This window comes from Zalophus californianus, chromosome X (assembly GCF_009762305.2).
Source record: "Zalophus californianus isolate mZalCal1 chromosome X, mZalCal1.pri.v2, whole genome shotgun sequence".
Classification (NCBI taxonomy): Eukaryota; Metazoa; Chordata; class Mammalia; order Carnivora; family Otariidae; genus Zalophus; species Zalophus californianus.
Window position 1 is genome coordinate 92,961,726 of NC_045612.1, and position 21,343 is coordinate 92,983,068.

The 21,343-nt window shown below is 38.0% G+C and overlaps 1 protein-coding gene across 13 annotated transcripts in view; it reads left to right on the forward strand.

The window, feature by feature from the left end:
• The window catches only part of CASK (calcium/calmodulin dependent serine protein kinase), a 357,703-nt gene that overhangs the window by 159,629 nt on the left and 176,731 nt on the right, over nt 1–21,343 (forward strand). For all 13 annotated transcript variants that reach the window (XM_027608009.2, XM_027607997.2, XM_027608005.2 and 10 more), the window contains exons 4-5: nt 10,936–11,013; nt 15,532–15,604. In XM_027608009.2, the coding sequence (XP_027463810.1) occupies nt 10,936–11,013; nt 15,532–15,604 (151 nt within the window). The remainder of the gene's footprint in view (nt 1–10,935; nt 11,014–15,531; nt 15,605–21,343) is intronic.

The window sequence follows — 21,343 nt, forward strand, 5'->3', positions numbered from 1 at the left end:
TGGTGCCTATTGTGAACAGGTCTGCTTTGAACCTCCAGGCACATGACTCCTGGTCCACATGACCACATGAGCACATACTTACTTGAAGAGAGTATCCTTGCCCAAAACTCTCCAGTCACCTTTTTGTCATAAATCAAGCATCCATATATGTATGGATCTGTTTCTAGGCTTTCTGTTATGTTCTACTGTCCTGTTTGTCCTACTGTCGATAGCATTGTCTTAATTACTAAGCCTTACATGGTGAAATTTTGAAATCAGGTAGATCCAGTCTTCCCACCTTATTATTCTCCCAAAATATCTTGCATCTTTTTGTCCTTTTACAGTACCATATACGTTTTAGATTCTGCTTCACAGTTTCCACAAAACCTGCTAGGATTTTGATTGGAATTCCGCTGAATTTTTGCTTCAATTTGGGAAAGAATGGCTGTTTACAGTATTGAATTTTCCAGTCTACGAAAAGGATAATTTTCTCTCCATTTATTTTAGTTGTTTAATTTCTCTTAATAAATATCATACTTTTCTCCCTTCAGGTCCTATACATCTTTTTATTAGATTTATTTCTATATTCTTAAAAAACATTTTTTTAAGATTTTATTTATTTATTTGACAGAGAGAGACACAGCGAGAGAGGGAACACAAGCAGGGGGAGTGGGAGAGGGAGAAGCAGGCTCCCCGCCGAGCAGGGAGCCTGATGCGGGGCTCGATCCCAGGACCCTGGGATCATGACCTGAGCCAAAGGCAGATGCCTAATGACTGAGCCACCCAGGCGCCCCTCTTAAAAAAAATTTTTATTAGATTTATTTCTACATTCTTAAAAAAAGTTTATCCCCAAATTTTAAATTTTTTCTTTTGATTTATGAGAATAATTTTGCTAAATTCTGATTAATTCTAATTTTACCTTAGATTATTTTGGATATTCTATATGTGCAGTTTATGCCATCTGCAAATAATGACAGTTTGTTTCTTCTTTTTCAATTCTTACAGATTTTATTTCTTTATCTTGCCCTTACTGCACTGCCTGGGACCTCCAGAATAGTGGTGAATATACGTTTTTGGAGTGGGCATTTTCATCTTATTCTTGATCTAAGGGTTTCAGAAAGCTTAAATACATAATTTTATTAAATTTTTGGCATTTATTGAGATTATCCTAATTTTTTCTTCTTTAGTCAGTCTCCGTGTTCAGAATTATATTAATTGAATTCCCAGTGTTAAAACAGTTTTGCATTCCTCTGATAAATCCAACTTGGTCCTGATATAATTTTTATGTATTGCTGGGTTTGATTTGCTGCTGTTTTGTTTGGGTTATTTGCATCTATGTGCACTAGTGAGATTGTCCTCTAATTTTGTCATGCTTTCCTTAATTAGTATCTAGGTTAAGCTAGCTTCATAATATGAACTAGAGACTGTTCCAGCTTCTTACTCATTTTATTTCTCCTCCAAATGTTCAGTAGAACTTGTCAGAAATGCTATCTAAGCCTAGAGTTTTCTATGCCAGAAGGTTTTTTAATTACTGATTCAATTCCGTGAATCAGTAAAGAATTATTCAAGTTTCCTAATTATTTTTGTGTTCACTTTGATGAGTTTTATTTTTCTGGGAAATTTATCAATTTCATATGAATTTTCAAATCTGTGGCATAAAGTTTCAAGTGTCATCTTTTTAATGTCTGCAGGATATGAAATATCTCCTTTTTCATTCTTAATATTGGCAGCTATGTGTGTCCTCTCTTTTTTTTAATCAGTCTTGCCAAAGACTGATCATTTCATAGGGGGCAACTTTTAGCTTTTGCTAATCCTTCTAATATGTTTGTTTTCCATTTCATTAATGTCTATTCTTATTTCCTTCTAATTTGTTTGAGTTTAATTTGATGATCTTTATATAGCTTATGCAGATGGAGCCTGGGTTCATAAATTTTCAGCCTTCTTTCCTAATATATGTATTTACAGCAGTAAATTTCCCTCTAAGCACTACTTTACCTGCATTTTACAAGTTTTGATGTGTTTTATTTTTGTTATTCAGCTTAGGTATTATCTTATTTTCTAATGATTTATCCTGAGATCTGTATAATAAAAGTATATTGTTCAGTTTCCAAACATTGGGGATTTTCCAGTTCAGTTTCATTAATCTTTTCAAAGAACCTATTTTTTACTTTGTTCTTGCTCTGTATTGTTTATTTTTTCTTCATTAATTTCTTTTTTTCCTTCATTAATTTCTGCTCATTATTTCCTTCTGCCTTCATTGGATTTACTTTACTGTTCTTTTAAAAACTTTATCCTGATAGAATGTCACTTTTTCTTATTTTCTAATATTTTACATCAGTGTTTGTAATATTTCTGTTATATTTCAGTAATTTAAAGTTTAAAAACATACTGTTTTAGCTGCATTCTTGAGGGGTATTTTTGCATTTTTTTTTTTTAACATTTAGAGCTGTTTTTAGTATGCCAAAAATGGTAATACCTGTTTTGTTTTGTTTTTTAAGTAAAGGATAAAACAAAAAATTTTGACTATCCACCTGCTCTTTAACACCCTATTGATACCCAAAAATTTCTCAGTGCATCTGCATACACATATATATGCATATATATATGTTTACACATCTTAATATATTGTGAACATCTTTATTAATAGATACACTTCTACAGCATCATTTTAATGGCAGCATAATATTCTGCCCTGTGGATTTACCACAATTTAACAATTCTCCTATTGTTAGACATTTATTCATATTGTTTCATACTTCTCCCTATTATACGTAGCTATCATAAGCCCCTGGCATTAAAACTTGGCAAATATCCCTGATTATTTCCCTTGGAAGGAAATTATTGGGTCAACGGACATGGCCATTTTTAAGGGTTTTGTCAAGCACTATAAAATTGCCGGGCAGAAAGGTTGTATTGATGTATTTTTCCATCAGCAGTGGACTGCTTGATTCAGGAAAAGTTTCTCCAACGCCGAGGGGGGGGGGGGTGTGTGGGTGGGTGTGTGGGTGGGTGTGTGTGTGTGTGTCCTCTAGCTTCTCCTACTGGAAGATTGGATCTATGCCCCATCTCCTCCTCTCTGCTATTTCTCTATATTTGTGGGTCTAATGATGGCAGCATGCCAGTCTTGAAATGTAATGCCTCAATCCTGCACAATTTTTAGATGTACTTTTAGCATTATTGTTAGAAATATTTTCTAATTTTCAATTTGATTTCTCTTCTGATTCATAGGTTTATTTAGCATACACTTCTCAATTTCCAAGTAAGCATTTGGGGGATTTCCTAGTTACTGTGTTACTTTATTTCTAACATAACTCATTGTGATTATTGTGATTAGGAATCATACTCTGAGTGCTTACAAGCCTTAAAATTTCATTGGCTCTCAGAAAAGCGCTTGTGTGCTTTCTCGAGTTGTAAGCTGAACTAGAGTTTCGTGCATATGTCACATTTGTACTTGAAAGAATGACTAACAGACAAACCACGGTTACTCAAACTTGGGTATGTAGCATACATTTACTCAAAAATGAAGTGAGCCTGCTGCTTCAAGGGAAACCACTCACAGTATTTGTCACCAATGATGAAATTCAGATTTTCAAGGGAAAATTATATTTTGGAAAATTATAATTTTGGAAAACTTGTACCTGCCACCACAAGCTTAACAGCTTCCCAGGACTTAATGTTTCTAATGTAATCAATGGTGATACGAATGAATATGGATTTTTTTTATACCATGTAATGAAATGTGTCAATATTTACAAAATCTGCATGACTCAGTGGACCAGTATTTCTCAGATGACTAATGTGTGATGTTACAAAGTCATGCACAGGTAAAAGAAAGATCCACTCAAAGAACAAGACAGAACAATGGATTATAATTAACACTGTACCAAAAGTTCATTGACACGGTTTCAGAATCCACATTGCAGTTTACCTTTAAGAAACTACCACTTTTTGGGGTGCCCAGATGGTTCAGTTGGTTAAGCATCTGCCTTCAGTTCAGGTCATGATCCCAGGGCCCTGGGATCAAGCCCCATGTCAGGCTGAGCAGGGAGCCTGCTTCTCCTTCTCCACCTGCCTCTCCCCACACTCTGCCCCCATGTGTGCACGTGTGCTCTCTCTCTCTCAAATAAATCTTAGAAAGAAAGAAACTACCACTTTTTGAGTCTTGGGTGCAGTATCAAAGAAGAATATTCTCACATATCTGCAAAGGCTATTAAAATATACTTCCTTCTTCCAATTATATATCTGTGTGAGGCCAGATTTTCTTCAAACAAATAACATATTGTAACAGATTGAATATAGAAGCAGATACGAGAATCTAGCTGTCTTCTATTAAACCAGAAATCAAAAACGATTTGCAAAGTATCAAACAGTTCTACTCTTCTCACTAAATTTTTGTTTTAGAATAGATACTCTTTTTCATGAAAAAATATTATTTCTGTTAACATGTAATGGGTTTATTGTCATTTTAAAATGTTTTTTACATTTCTGGATTTTAATTTTTAAGGTGGCAAATATTGATAAGACAAAACCTACACAAACACAATATGTTTGGGGTTCTCAATAATCTGTAAGTAGAAAAGAGTCCTGACATCAAAAAGTTAGAGAACTTAGTGGTTGTCCTAGAAATTACAGTATGCCTCCTGACCTCTATGTTATTGTTGTCAAGTATTTTTATTTAAGATCAATCTCTCTTTCTCTCTCTCTCTCTCTCTCTCTCTCTCTCTCTCTCTCTCACTCTCTCAGAATAGTTATTTTGTTATATGGTCTCGCTGCCTGAAGAGAGAATGAGAAAATAGTTGTTTTGTATAATCATTGTTCGTTTAGATTCACTTACATAGTTACCACATTTTCCGTTTTTCATGCTTCACTGCATCTCTGGAGTTTTCATTCGACTTCATTTTTCCTTCTACCTGAGGAATATTCTTTTGTATTTCCCTTAGGGATAGGTATGCTGCTGGCAAATTCTCTTGGTTTCTTTGCTTATCTGAAAGAAATTTTTTCACCTTTATTCTTTAAGGGGTTTTTTGGTGAGAAGAGAATTTTATTAGGTTGGCAGCTAATTTGATTTAAGATCCCTTTCTACTGTATTCTGGCTTCCACTGTTGCCATTGAGAAGTCAGCCATCAGTCTAATAGTCCATTCTTTTCTTTCACTGTTTTTGAGGTTTTCTATTTTTCTTTGGTTTCCCGCAGTTTTTGCAGATATGTGACTAACTGTGGATTTCTTTACTGCTTGGTGTTTGTTGAGATCTTTAACCATTTCTGGGTTATTAACAGACATTATACTTTCAGTATTGCTTCTGCTCTATTTTCTTTTCACTTTTTTTTATATATCTATCTGTTTATCTATCTATCAGTAATCTGTATACCCATTGTGGGGCTTGAACTCACAACCTAGAGGTCCAGAGTCACATGCTCCACCAAGTGAGCCAGCCAGGTGCCCTTCTTTTCACTTTTGAAACTTCAATAAAAATAGATGCTGCCCTTCTTACTTTTATCCTTTCTTATCCTCACTTTCATATTTTCCATGTTTTGTCTCTCCATGCTTCAATCTGACTACATCTTCTGGTTCACTGATTTTTCTCTTCAACTACCTAATCTGCTTAAGTTCTTAATTTTGGCATTAGATTTTTTTCATTCAGAAATTCCTGTTTGCTTTTTCAAATCTGTGGTGTCACTTTTTATATATATATATATAATTTGTTGATCCTTGCTGACGTTTTTAAGTGGAGCTTTTCACTTCATGGTAGACACTGGGATTTTTCTATGCTACTAATAAGACATACCAGAATATATTCTGTAACCCGCTTTTCAAAATACTACTCTTTATCACCCCAGCGCAGAGCATGGGGTGTCTTATCACGTCCTTAGCCCTTGACAGGCTCCTCTGGGGTAATCCAAAAGAATAGCTCTGTCTCTCCTCTCAAAACACCCTAGCACAAAAGCAGTTGGACCCTATCAATCTGACATCTCACCCTGTCAGTCTACCTCCCCCATTCTTCAGTTCCCCAAATATGCATCCCGCCCCTTTCGTGGGTGCCTCCTCGTCAGGGCCCGCTGCCTACCCCAAAGGCAGAAGCAGCTCTTGCTCACCTCTTTGAGCTCAAAACCTTTCCCCGTCCTCACTAGATAGTTTTTCACTCACTATACTGTTAATTCTTTGAGCTTTTTAAAAAATTTTTTTTAATTTAATCCAGTTCTGTAGTTGTTTTTGTCACCTTCAGAGGAAATGCTGGTCAGAAAAATTCAGATTTGGTCTGGCCTTTACAGTGTTCCTCAAAGAATAGTTTGCAGATGGGTTCCAATCTACCAACTGTTACCAGTCTGTACTGAGGTAAGTACAGAAATTGAGAGCAAACATTTAGAAGCTGTTAGAGCAATTTGACGTTGCTGTGAAATCATAGCATATACTTTTGTATTTTATAAAAGAACCAATTCATAACATACCTGAGGGGGGAAAAAACTGGTCCTTCACCACAGTTAAGTTGAGAAGCACTTCTTCATACAATCAAGTGTGAGTCTGCATACTACAAGCCCCCTCTTTTTCTGCTTTTACTGAAAATACATTGTAGAAGAGGAAAAAACCTTTACCCTCTTTAGGTCAAGTGACTAGGTCTGTGAATTAAACTGACCAACACCAGACTAACAGGAGAAAAGATTTATTTTGTCTGTACACGGCAGGACCAGTGGGGTTGGGGGGCAGCCTCACAGGGAAAAAAAGTGAAAACCACAAAAAGGTAGTTAGACCCAGACATTTAATATACCATTTTAACAAAGAGTAATAAAGTATGAAGAGACTAGACAAGGGAAGAGGGGGGAGTTTGGGTGTCTCAGGTTGGAGCTAAGTTGTGGGAAGGCGACTAAGAAATGTATGGTAAATAAGAGTTGTTTAGTAAAATTTGTTATACAGATCAGAGTAGTTGTCTTCCTAGTATGTGAGAGGGGAACACCTTTACAAAGGGACATTTAAATCCTGTTTTTAGGCAGAGTGGAGGAGAGGAGAGAGTTCTTCCTGTTGTTCCTGTTCCTGCTGTTTTTCAGTTCCCTTCAGCTCAAAATCATCCTATGCCAAAGTAGCATATTTTGGGGTGGCATATTCTGATCCCTTCCACATACGACCAGCCACACATTGTGCCCCTAGACCTGTGATCTATTTTATTGGGCATATTTGTTTGGATTTTTTTTTAATTATAGAAGTAGTGTATGTTTAAAATTTTTTAAATTCAGACAGACGAAAGGAAGGGACAGCTAAGATCATTCATGATCCCACCACTTTTTACAAGTCAGAGTGAACCTCTCTACATATAGGATAGAAGCGTTCCCCATACCCTTCTAAAGCAGGGTTTCTTCTCCCTCTTATTTTACTCCCTTGGAATATAACCAAGCAAGGAGATTTAGAACACACTCTTTGAAGCTTTGCAGCCCAAGGCTTAAAACACCTTAAGATGGGAAGGAAAGAGAAAAGCAATAAAAGAAGCCTTACACTTGTTATTAGAAGAATTATCAAATAAAAATTATCAAAGGTTTGTGGCATCAAACTTTTTGTTCAAAGTTGTTATATCCGGATTATATTATGAATATGTATATTTTAAATTTCGGTGATGAGTAAAATGTGTGTGAATAGTATTTTTAGTTTCTCCGTATCTCATAAAATTTAAAACTGATGAATTGCCTCTTTTACTTTAATATCAGTGATAGAAATAACTGATCAAACAGCTTAATAGAAGATTTTTTTCATAGTGATGGCTGACTTTCAGACTAGCTCCTCAAAGAACATGCCTGCATATTTTAAAAAGTTATACAGGTGATTTTGTTTGGTACCTTGGTTATGAACCATTGTATTAAAAAACGTACAGTGGCCAAAAAGATCCCATTTATAAGAGCAACTAAAAGTGTCCTAGGGGAAAAACCCCAGTAATCAATATTTGGAGCCAATATGAAGAAAACCTTAAAACTGCAACTTAGAGACATGAAAGAAAATAGTATATCATGTTCATAGGTGAGAATATGAGAAAAATGTTAATTTCTAGAAGTTAATATATAAATATAATACTGTCTCCACCAAAATATTAAAAATGTTTAGCATTTGACAAACTAATTTTAAAGTTCAGCGGGGAGAAAAAATTCATAAGAAAATATTGACTAAGAATAATAGTGAAATGACTTATTTGTCCAAATATTAAAATACACTATTACAGGGACTCCTGGCTGGCTCAGTCGGTAGAACATGCAACTCTTGATCTCAGGGTCATGTGTTCAAGCCCTGTGTTGGGCGTGGAGCTTACCTAAAAAAAAAATTAAAATAAAAAAACATTACAGTAAAAAAAAAATGGTATGGTACTAGATACAAGAATAGATGGGTCAGTGGGAAAGAGTAGAAACCTGAAACTACGTGTGTCTGGGCATGTGTAGATACTATCATTTCAAATAGTAGTATTTCAGAGAATGACCAGGGGAAAAAAATGGGCTGATCCATGCTAGTAATTATATTACAGGGCAGTAAGTAATTTCCAGTTGTTTCTCACTGACTGGTTCCTCCTTTAGGCATTGGCCTCTCACCACTTGACTACCTTCTACCCCTAAGACTCCTTTTTTCCCCTCTTACAGGTCCCTCCAAAAAATCTTCCTCCAGCTCTCAGGAGGGCTCCCAGACTCTTACTGCTTGGCGGTACAATCAGTCCACCTCTCCTTTGCCTAACTCTTCTCTCATCTGAGCTGAACAGTGCTCATCCTCACATTTCACAATTAAAAAGGAAACCGCCTAAGCAAAAACTATAATTCCATCACTGTCAGGGGTCTTTTAGTGCTCCTAGATGAAGCAACCAGCTTAAACTGCAGCCTGCTTTAAAAATGGGATTTTTTTTCCCCTCCCCCCAGTACAAAGAAATGAAAAGTATTCACCCTCTGGTAATCAAGGAAATGCAAATTAAAGCAATTGTGACTTTTTTCCCCTTCTATCTGGCAAAGATTCAAAAGGAATAGTCATCCTAGTGGAGGTGAGGTGGAGAGGAAAGGACACTTCCACAATTAGTGGGGGCAGGAATACTATGTTAACTTTTCACCAGGAGTGTATCAGAAGTGTTATTGTATGTGCCCCTTGACATATAGGACAAGTACAACTCCGCTTATAGGACTTTTACTCTAACAGGTGATCAGGATTGTTCACGAAATGTGTGAGCGTGTTCATTCAGGCTTTATTTCTGATGGTGGAAAATGGTCACCACCATTCTTCAGAGTAGACTAAGCCATCACGAAGATCATTTTATGCAGAAGAATCTTATTTGACATTGGAAGATGTTCATTAGCTGTGAATTGGAAACCAGGCAAATGTTGTAAAGCCTTGTATAAACGTGACAGTATTTTCATTTATCTAAAACCACACCAAGTTTTAAATAATAGTCAATTATTCATTAATATTTACTGTGTGCTTAGTCTTCTGCTGGGTATCGGGTGAGAGTATTTTGAAAGTATAAAACATACTCGTTCTTTAGGGCTCTACACTATTATTGAACTGTTGAGCTTGAATATGTGCATTTGCTCCTTGCACACCCAGCAGGTGTAGCTGTAGATAATGGGAAGAGCATTGAATATAGATACAGATTTGAATCCTGTCCCTGTCACATACTTGTCTACTTAGACAAATTATTTGAGAATGAGAAGGATGCTGACATCATGGGGTGACTGTAAGAATGGAGATATAACAAGGAATGTTTCCCAGTGATGCTTGGTGAATAATATTAGTAATGATGATTTATTACTAATGCCTAATTACTAATTATAGTAATAGTAATGAATAGTTTTTCTACTTTCCCTTCTAGAAGTCTCTATCTTTTCAGGGTAATACCTATAGCAGGTATACTGCAGTGTGAGCTCCTGAATAAGTGAATGAGTAAAATACTGGATTTGAAAACATTTCATAAGCCTGAAAGCATTATGAAGTTGTTGGCTAACTATTAGTATTTGAATAATTTCATTAATAGATATAATCTGGCAAAGTTTTATATATATGTATGTAAATGCTAAATGTGTGTAAGTGCCAAATACTATGATATGGGCATATAGGGTTGTTATAGAATTTAAGCAAATGAAAGCCTTAATGTGGCTGGTAATCCACTGAGGGGACTCTCTGGGAAGGGTGGGATTGGAATGGGACCTTGGATTAAGGTAGGTTTTGAATATGAAGAGCAATATACGAAGAAGCATGTGACAAAAAAGGAAACAGTGTGTTCAGGGAATAGTAATAAGTCTAGCCTGCATAGAGAGTGAGGTATCCTTGAAGAGCCATTAGATAGGATAGGTGGAAGAGGCAAGGTGGGGCCGACACAACAGAGGCCTTACCGATCTGCTGAGAAATAGAAAAGAACTATTTTTAAGTTTGGGGCAAGATAGTACCATTCCGCCACCAACACATCAGGGTGTTAGAATATGTTTGTAGCAATTGACTTTGGTAATTGAAGTGTAAGCAAAAATAAATTATGATTTAGCTACTTTTTTTCCCCTCAACAGTATATAGCCTGAATTCCCATTTAGCGGTGATAAGTATAGTGAAATATTTTAGAATCCTTGTTGGATTCTTAAAATATTACACAACGTGACTAGGTACCGATAATTTTGGAACTTGACTCAAAAATATGCTCACAACCCCCAGCATTGCCCTTTTCTGAGACTTTTTGTTACGATAACTTAAAGGAAATTTATGGTCAATTTTCTACAGCTTACATTATTTGATGCTACCATTTGCTTGTTCTTTGTATTTCTTTCCACGTAGATTTTCGGTGTTCAGATGGTTATAACATTCTTTATAATTTGTCTATTTTTCGTTGAAAGAAAGGAGATTTAAATAACTTATTAGAATCATTAGCTGTAAGCCAACTAATAACTTCATTACAGCGTATTCATTTTCAGTGTTTTCTTCCTGGAATTTCCTCTTAACATTCTTTTTCACGTTTCTCCACAGTATGGATGGAGCAGATCTGTGTTTTGAAATCGTAAAGCGAGCTGACGCTGGTTTTGTATACAGTGAAGCTGTAGCCAGGTACGTCATTCGTATGGACTCCTCAGAGGTCAAGGTGGAAATAAAAGAAGGAAATGACAAATGACACGAAGTGACCTGCCTTTTTGAACTGATGATGAGCATACTGCCACTCTTGCCTACAAGGAGCCATGTCTGTTTTAGTGTGCGTTAGTGGAACCGAAGTAGCGACTGGAAATGCAAGATATGGAACAATGCATTTATCTATTAATACGGGTTTACAGCTTAACATAGTACTGCTGTCTTTCCCATTTCTGATGACTTTTGTTCAAAGAGGAATTTGATAGCTCAAGAACTATGAAGAATCAAATTTGGGGTTTTTTTGTGTGTTCGATCTTTATTTTGGGCAGATGTGTCTTATTAGTTCTTCATTTGCCTTTTAGTGATAGCAAACTGTTATGTGGCCAATTAATCTGACGAAATGCACAGAACAGTAGAAGCACAGTTTTCCTGCTAAATATATTTGCTTCAGGCCAGTGTGTGATTCCCAAGCGAATGGTGGCCATTGTTCTAAGTCAAGTTGTTGTAAGGAACTAATGGCTCAAAATAAGGAGTAAAGTTGAAAAATTACAGGAGCCATGCACAGGCCACTTGCTTATAGATTTAGAGCAATATAGCTTTCTGCTTTGGTGGCATTCAATCGTATCATAAACACCCACTTCAGTGGGTTGCCTTTTTAATACATGGGGTCTCCTCAGTCACCAACCATAATATGTCGAAGGATTCAAACCCGCAACTCTAGTGGGGTTTTTTTTTTAATCCCATTTTTCTATTAGTTTTGACTTTGTGTTACAATTTAAAATTTTTATTCTGTATTGTGCTTCAGAATTTAAAAGCATTCTTTAATACCAAAATAGTCAATGCTGTCTTGATTTTTCTTATGATACAGTGGTAAACCACTTTATCCAACTAAATTAAACTGTCAGACCCTTGTGCATTTTTGTTCATATTTACTTCTTCAAGAATTTGAGGCTACCTGCCTTTTGAACTTTCCCACATTGATCTCTTTCAACAACATCATCATCAAATAGGGAAAACTAAAAATTCTGGATGTTGATTTTTATAGAACAGTGAAGCTTGAGGAAGGAAGGAGGACTTTTTTCCTTTTGAACCACAATAACGCTTGGGTACTTGGTGCATGTGCTGTTGGGGTTGATGTTAAGCAGTACCACTTTTACTCTGTTCCCCACTTGTCTGTATGGCTTTTCCTCAACTTTGAGCCTGTCTGTGCCACTGGCCTGGGCATCAGGATAGGGAGAATAGTCACATGTAGAGGTGATACCATACAGTGAAACGAAAGAAGCTTTCCAGAATGGTCCAGTAAAGCATAGCCTCAGGACCAGTTGGCAACACTGCAGAGAGAGAAATTTGGCACAATTTATTAAAGGCCCTTCCTAAAAAATGACAAAATGCAGGGAGGGGCATCCTCAGAAAGTAGTATTAGGTATGTACCTTTTTGCAGAGGATCAGTGACCATACAACAAGGGCATGTAGAGCCTTCCTTGGGCTGTAGAGCATTCAACCAGATGACTTCCAACCTGCCCTCCTCCTCCTCTGATTCTGTGATTCATCGTTGGGAAATTTAGCTTGCATCAGTATTCTAGTGAGATCAACTGCAAGAAGACTCCGAGGCACCAAATAATCAAATTGATAATGTTTTTCTTCAACTAGCTGAGCTTCAAGAGAAGCAGCAAAGCATGGCATAAAATAAAACTGCATACAGTCCTTACAACCCAATTAGTGATTACCTCTGTTCTTTCAGGGGCGATGAGTTGTGGAGTGTGCTAACATACAGAATCAGATTATCAAATCAGACAGTTACAAATCAGAGCGGTCTTCTTACCTATACCAAGCTTTACTAAATAATTACAGGGATACAGGCAATCAAAAGGCTCAGCTGAAACAGAGAGGTCTGGGTTATCAAGGGCAGCTTCCCACATCAGAAATGCTCCTGTGGCCCAGAGTAGATGAGGTCTCTACATGAGGTTTGTGGGATCCCACACACGGAGGGGAGCATTGCAGTTGCAAGATGTCTCCATTGTATGCCTCAAGGAGTTGTATAGCTTCCATGACCTACTCCAGGAAGCCAGCCATACCTCAAAGATCCTAGATTCTATTTACCATAGGTAATTCTTAGCCCAGGACATCTCTTAAGAACATTTCAGAGAAGGTCTCTTCTGCCTAGCAAGAGCGTTAATTTCTTTACCTAGAATCTCCTCCCCTCTTTTCTTCCACCACCCCAGAAATGCAGGCTTCCATAGGAAGTGAATGGATTGCAGGCCTCAGTTCTTTCCTTCCACTGAGTTGTCCTCATTCTTGATCCTTACAGGAGATAGAGACAAACTTATATATTGCAAAGTTTCTCTGAAAGTATAGGCCACCATGATGATTCATGAAAATGAAGTTTTCTAATTAAAGTTTAGGCAGCAATTCTAGGCAGTGTGGGTGGATTTTTGCTCCTCTCTTTGTTCTGCTTGCACACTGTTCCCAGGCACAGCCTCCCAGAGTCATGACTGGGAGGGTGGAGAAAGATCACTTTAAATCTATAATATCTGGGGAGAAAAAAATTATATCCTCACCCGACACACTCGAGAGATTCTGGTATGCATATATATTTGGGTCAAATAATTGAGTACTCTGATAATTAGATTAAAAATGCTCATTCATTGAGGTTTTTTTTCTTAATGAGGCTTTGAGATAGGAGTTTTCTTCAGGCTAAAGACATGTAAGTGGCTGTCTTAGTACTATGTATCCAAAGCAGTCCATACTGTAGGTATAAGCTATGTCCACGTTACCTAATTTAAACTTACCCACTATTCTGATGTTCATATCTAGATGCACAAATAGGCTGTTCCTAAACCTTTGACTAAACTTAACAATAATAATAACATTGTAATAATAATAACTTACCCTTTGTAGCATGGTTTAGCGTTTACAAAGCACTTTCACATTTGTCTCTGCCATTTCAGGGGGCCACGTAGCCTTCAAAGCCTGATTTGAGCCAGGAAAGGGCCAAGTTAAGATCCCGTAACTTAAACTTAATTATAGGCTGCGCAGGCCCAGGCAAAGAGTATATGACCACAGCCCCTTTTGTGTGCATTTGCAAAGTAAGAAAAAATTGACACGACGACTAAGGACAGCATGAGCCAAGTTCTCTGCTTTAGAGCCCAGGGGTGGGGAGACAATGATAAGTATAGGAACAACATATGGGGTTGATTTGGGTTTTTTTCCTACCTTTCATTTAAGAAATGGAACCTTCTGATCAATTGTAGTACATGAAGTAATGCACATGCCAAGGAGAGGGACATTCATGTGAGTTTTGATAGTAATGTACCCAAGAGGGAACTTGATGGAAATGCGTCTTAGTTGTATCACAGGAGTGGGGAAATTTTTTTTTCTTTTTTTGAATCACAAGGATACACACAAGGGCATTTGAAAGCACTGGTAAATTATTTCGTTTTTATTTAAAGTGTAAGGCATAGAAGAGCTAGAAAGATAAAATTCAATAAATACTATACAATAAATAATGTTGCATATGTTGCATTTCTATGTCATGGCTGGTTGGGAGGGAAAAGGGGAAAATGAAAAAGGACGGGGGATCATCGGAAAACAAAGAGATGAAGGGAATAAAATAGAGGGGAAGAGAGGGTAAGACGACACTCAACAGAGAGAAATAGCAGAATTAGAGGAAGAAGAACTTGAGAATTAACAGACAGAGGGAAGTCAAAGTAAGCTCTGAAGTAATACTGGATACACGTCTCACTCTCGTCACACCCTGTTGCTAGTTGACCCTGTTAGCACTTTTTAAGGACTGTTCTTTAAAATGCTGACTCCTCCTGTGTTTTTCACCTGGACCTGGTTGGGGCGGGGGGTTGCGGGGAGAACCTCTGCAGCCCCCTGCTGGCCACATGATGAGTCCGACTTCCTAGGATTTCCGCCCAGAACAACTCTGCTTTTGTTAAAAGATGCCCCAGCTAAAACTTGATTACATCACAAAAAGAAATTGTACACATAAAGAGGTTCTTTCCTCTTGTTTGTCCTCAAAGCTAAATGGAAATAAGGCAGAGAGCCAGCCTCTGCTGGCAGATAAAAGACTGCCACTCCTTTAGTCAGAATCCATGGTGTCCCTCTGAGCACTGTTCACTTAATAGCAATCCGCGGTAACTAAGTACAGTTAACCGAGGGTCGGAGACTTGCATCCCCCCTTGCCCCCCGCCCCATGTTTTCAGCTTGAATTTTTCATTTGCGGAGCTATTTTACTTATGAACTGTATGAAATTCTTTTGACTGGGTTATCTTAGGAAATATAGAACACATTATTTCTTCATGAAGCTTATAAACTCATGGGTCTGCCAACTTTTTCATTATTAAGCCTCACCATCCACCAGTCTTGTCTACTCAAATGAAGTGTCCATGGGCAGTGAATATGAAGGTGGGAGTTACAAACTAGGGCCACTGTATATAAAGTTTTAAAAATAAAAAGTTTTTATTACAGTTTCACATTTCTTTTGTTTTTCTACAGTCATTACATGAGACAGATACTAGAAGCTCTACGCTATTGTCATGATAATAACATAATTCACAGGGATGTGAAGGTAAGTCATTTTTATCACTAACTTTAATGTTTATGAAGAGAAACTGATGACACGGATAATCAGAAGTTTTTCTTTAATGTTCTTGTAGAGAGCATCTTAAGGTTAACTTTACTTCCAAATAAACATTTATTTAACTACTTTATATTTGAAGAGTCATACTCATTCTTAACAGGAACACTTTTATCATTTCAGTTTCCTTATTATTAAAATGTACATGTATTCTGAAATTCTTTTATTCCTCTTTTGCCATTATGTGTGTAAGAGAGAAATGAAAAAATCCGACAAATAGGAAGAACCAAACAATATCCTAAGTTAATTGTGGGAGAGGGTTGGTTTATATTGGTTATTTGGTTTATATAGTAAAAGTTCGTCATATACTTATATTTTCGTAGTGTTGCAATACAGAATAAATAGTCACCATTTTTTTGCACATAGTTTTTTAACATAGTCTGAAATCATAATTAAAAACGTAATACAGTTTTGCACCCTTAGGAATGTACATATTACCATTATTCAGTCTTTCTGCCTGTTTGCTCCCAGTATCAAGTTCATGAGAACTGTCAGTCCCTGGCTCATAATGGTGTCAGCCGGAACATGGAGGCAGGCCAGAAAGTAAACCAGTGGGCCTTCCTCCTGATGCCCAGCCCCTTCCAAGGCCCCGAATCGCTAAGAGCCCCTGAGGTCTCTTTAGCCCTAGTGTCCACTTTCTCTCTCTGGTATTTTGTTACTGGCCTCTCTCTAACACACAGCATCTACAGACCTGGGGCTCTCCTTCCCTCAAAACATACTATCAGTGGCCTGGCTTCTTCACTGTATTTTAATGGTTAAGAAGATGAAGTAGAGTTTAGTTAAATTGTCTAAAACGTTGGGGAAATTTTAACTAAAATTCTTGTGGTTATAAGCTGAGATAAAGCATGAGCAATTCCAAAACAGTCTAGTGGAATGTTACCATAGCAAATGAAAAAAATCATTGGAGAAACATACACAATACACATTAGTTGTAAAATATCTTACTCTTTTCACATGTGCTGATAGGAAAAGGAAATTATTATTATCAATACTCAGCACTGAACAACCCATTGGATACATTAACACTTTTTTATAAAAGTATTTTTCAGTTATGCAAACAAAGAGAATAAGAAGTGTAAGAAAAATTAAAGGGAAATTGTCAATGATAGCAGGCTGTGTTACTCTTCTGCATTTAATTAATTTAAGAAAATGCATATATAAAGTGTAAAGTATATCTCCTTGTATATGTTATAAAATAGATGAGAAAAATGACATTTTGAAAACTTAAAATATATAAACAGATTCTTAGTCCATATAATAGCACTGCGTTAGAAACACTTTTGCTCAAGAGGCAATTTTATTTTGAATTCTGTTCTTTAAGAGTAATTATATCAATATCATATAATACATAATGATTGACAACATACTGTACTATAATACTTTCAATAATACAGTCAGCTTTTGATTAGTCATGGTATTTGATATGATAATCCCAAACCAAATAAAATCACAAAGTAGTTATATTTGAATGTCATGCTTCAGCTTCTCATTTACCTTCTGATTGATTTATTCAACAAATATTCGAGTGCCTACTTCATGCAGAATGTTGTGCTTGGAGCCCTACAGGTATTATGATGGTGTCAGTAGGGGGATGAGGCAGTGTATCTGTTACCGACGGCTGCGGATCAACACACAGCTAAACTTGGTGACTCCAAACAGCAACTGCCGTTTATTTGCTCACAGTTCTGTAGTTTTGGGCAAAGCTTGATGGGGATTGCTTGATTCTGTTTGACAGACTATGGACTGAGGCAACATGGCTAGCACCCACATAGGCTTCCCTCTTGTGGCATGTCTGCTGAAGGGACCAGAACAGCTAGGAGCTTTCTGGGCCCTCTCTGTAGTCTCTCATTCAGGGTGTTTCCCCCTCCCTCCTTCTTCCCTCTCTCTCTGTCTTCGTGGGGCCGCCTCTCCAGCAGGACGGTGTCTCAGGGCTCCAAACAAGCAAAGGTGGAAGTTGCCAGGCCTCTTGAAGCCTAGGCCAGAAGTTGACACTGTCATGTTCTCTGCATTATGTTAGTCAACAGGTTACAAGACTAGCCTGGATTCAAGAGGTGGAAAAATAGATTGTGCCTTCTCGTTGGAGGTGTGTGTGACATATGTGCACAAGGATAAGAACTTGTCTGTGGCCGTCTTTACAGACAAGCAAAACAAATAATTCTTGTCCAAGGTAGAGGGTGGGAAATAGCATTAAAAGACCCAGCCAGAGAAACTTTATGGAGGTCATGTCTGAGCCTGGTCTTGAGTCATGGGGAAGTTACATGAAGACAAGAGGGCATTTCAAGGAAAGGCTCAAAATTAGTTTTGCATTGGATTTTATTAGTTTCTTATCCCTAAGGCACATACCAAATAATTTTGAGGAAACACCCAGAAATGTGTTGAGGAAGGGAAGATAGAAGTAATTCTCAAACTGCAGGTAAGAAGAAACGTCCCGACAAAGTATCATCACCCAGTTGGCAAGTGGACTCAACACAGAGCACACATTAATGTTTAACATTCGTTAAATTTCAGTGCCTGAAATCTGTATGTTTTGTATGGGTAAATGGAATACTCACATTTAGCTAATCAGTAATTTTGAATTTGGGTAGATTTTTCTTAAGACATTCATCCAAAACTATGCATCGAGTGCTTCCTGTGTGGGGGGCACTATTTTAAGAACCAGAGCTCTGTCAATGAACAAAACAGACAGAATCACTGCCCCCATGGAGCAAGCTGACTTTCTAGTTCAGGGAGACCAACCCTAACCAAGAGCATAAGTAAGTCAACTATATAGTAGGATAGGAGGTGAAAGGGACTGCAGGTGAAACAGAGCGGCCTACGGGATAGGGACTGCTTAGAGAAGGGGTTGCAGTTTTAAGCAGGGTGGTCAGAGCAGGCCACATTCAGAAGATGACACCTGAGCAAGGACTCACAGGAGGAGAGAAGGTGGGCTGACTGATATCCAAAGGAAGAGTGTTCCAGGTAAAAGGAACAGCCGGTGCAAAGGCACTAAAGCAGGAGCATAACAGACCTATTTGCAGAATAACAAGGAGGCCAGTGTTCCTGGGGTGAATTGAGCCATGAGGAGAGTAGATAGATAGATGAGGTTAGAGAGGAAAGGAGGGGAGGGCCTTTGACTTCTACTCTGAGAGAAATGAGGATTCCCTGGAGGGTTTTGAACAGACTGTGAACCAGGGGCTCACAGGTGGAAGCAGGGAAACAGGAGATGGTCCTGCCTGGCTGGACTTAGAGTGGTAGCAGTGGAGGGAGTAAAACCGTAGATTCCAGATATATTCTGAAGGTTATGTCAACAGGATTTGCTAATATAACTTTAGTAACTCAGGTAACCCCAAGTTGTTTTATTCAGGACCTTGTCACAGGAGTTCTCCAACGTTGTGGTCATTATAAAACTTTAATGACGGTACATCTCACATGGCTAATAATTTCAAATTCCTATTTGACATGTTGTTAATGTTTGCTAATAAAGCAGCCTTTTAGCTTTTCTTCACGTTCAGATAACCTATGTTCAGTGACTGGCCTGTGTGTAGATTTCTGTATAGGTTTTGGTTTCTGTAGTTTGTTTTTGTCAAAGTTTTCTTTCTTTTCACTTAAAGAAAATACAAGAGCATTGCCCTGTTTTATTCATTTTAGAAGAATTTAGATTACTTAATCATCTGTTTCATCTTGCCAAGAATATTCTCATATTCTCTCCCTTTCTTTCTCTCTCAGAATCCTTGGCACCGATCCCAAAGCATTAGATTTTTCCAAAGATCCTGGCATTTTATTGATTAGTAATACTTTTTTCTTAACCTGATAGGCATTTCTTTTTGAAATCATTATAATTGAGTCTAAAAATGTTTGGTTTGAGTATATGGTACCTCATGACCTGCAGTGGGAACTTGCTTTGAAGAAGCATAAATTGCATAAGAGGCAATTGTGTAAACCTTTGAAATTCAGGGAAGCATATCTTCATTAGTACAGGTTTCTCCCAACTCCAAAATGTCCCACACTAGCGACATTTTGGGTCAGGTACTTTGTTGTGGGAGGCTGGCCTGTGTATTATTGCCTCAACTCAGTGCATATCAGTAGTATTTCCCCTTAGCTGTGACAATCAGAAATGTCTCCAGTCATTGCCAAATGTCCCCGGGGGCACAAAAGTCGCCCCTGGTTAAGACCCACTGTAGAATATTACATTTTTCCCACTGCACCTCCCCACAGGCATTAATTAAGGCATGCATGCTCATTTCTTCCCCCTCCTTCCCTTTTATTCCTTTTTCTTGTGAGAGGATGTGAAAACTTTCATTATGTTTCACATCATTCTCTTTTCTTCCTCTCGCCCCGAAATTAAAAGAACTCTAGAAAGAAATAGTACATTTGCCAAGGTAAATACAGAGCCTGGCTCATTGCCTGCCTTCATTGGCGCTATTAAGCATTAAGAGTCAGTGGGTTTTTCTTGTCTCCCCCAACTCCTGGAGACAGCTTTACATTGCATCACCTGGGCGTGGAGAGACGAAGCATTCTTAGACCTTTCTGTGGCTCTGACATACTGACATCCAATTTTAATAGCTGAAGTTGAAGTTACACTGCTTCTCTAAATGCAAATGGCCATGCGCACAGTCACTTTCTGTTCCGAGTGGGACCTGTGCCCAGGAGGTTTGGGGGCTCGGGCTCGGTGTTTAGTTCTCAGAACTGTGTAAAACCCCATAGCCAGACAGTCATAGACACTCAGCCAGAAGCCTCCACCCAAGCATTTCTGCATGCGCTTCCTTGAAATGGTTTTCCTCCTAACTGGTGAACACGCCTGGCTGCTCTTTGGCCCCCTTCTGTTCTCAGTTCCCCTTTCACCTGACTTTATAAACAGGTGTTCATCACATCACACTAGTTGCCATGGCATTATGGATTTCGTACAGTATTTCTTCCCCTATTGCTCTTGGTTGCTGACATTTCTTCTACGTCTCTTACCCCAACTTCCAAGAAGTCCCTCATGTCGTACAAAGAAATTGAAATTCTCATGAAAATGAAAACACGTTTTTTTTATTCTTTATTATAAGGCACACTGATTCATCTTCTGCATTACTTTTGCAAGGTTGAACATAATGCACATGTTCAGCTTGAATGTGGGGTTTTAATAATTGTACTTAGAAAAATCTCATGAATTCTAAGATCTTAAATTTATCTTGTGTTTCTAACTGCTATGCTTCTCTTCTCCCACCCCACCCTTCCAAAAAAATCAACTCCTTGATTTAGAGAGGAAAGAATGAGGGGCGCCGGGCTGGCTCAGGGGAGCATGCAGCTCTTGATCTTGGGGTCATGAGTTCAAGCCCCATGTTGGGAGTAGAGATTACTTTAAAAAAAAAATAGGAATGCCTGTGTCTTTTGCTTATTAGATGTGAATTCTTTCGCTGATGCTCTCCTTCTGAGCCAGGGCAGCAAACATGTATGATAATGGCCAAAGCGTTTTCTCCTGTCAGGCATAAAACCTTTCTAGCTGTCGTAACTCTTCCCACCGATATCAATTCAGTTTGAATTTGGGGGCAGTCAGAGGAAGGTCCATGGCATTGGACTGCAGGGTTGAAATGCTTAGCAAATTACCAGCATCCCTCTGTGCTGCTTTTGTGGTTTGCCGAGCCAGATTTCCTTTCAGCTTGTCTTCCCACATTTGTTCCCAACAACCCCCACCCTGCAGCCTGCAAG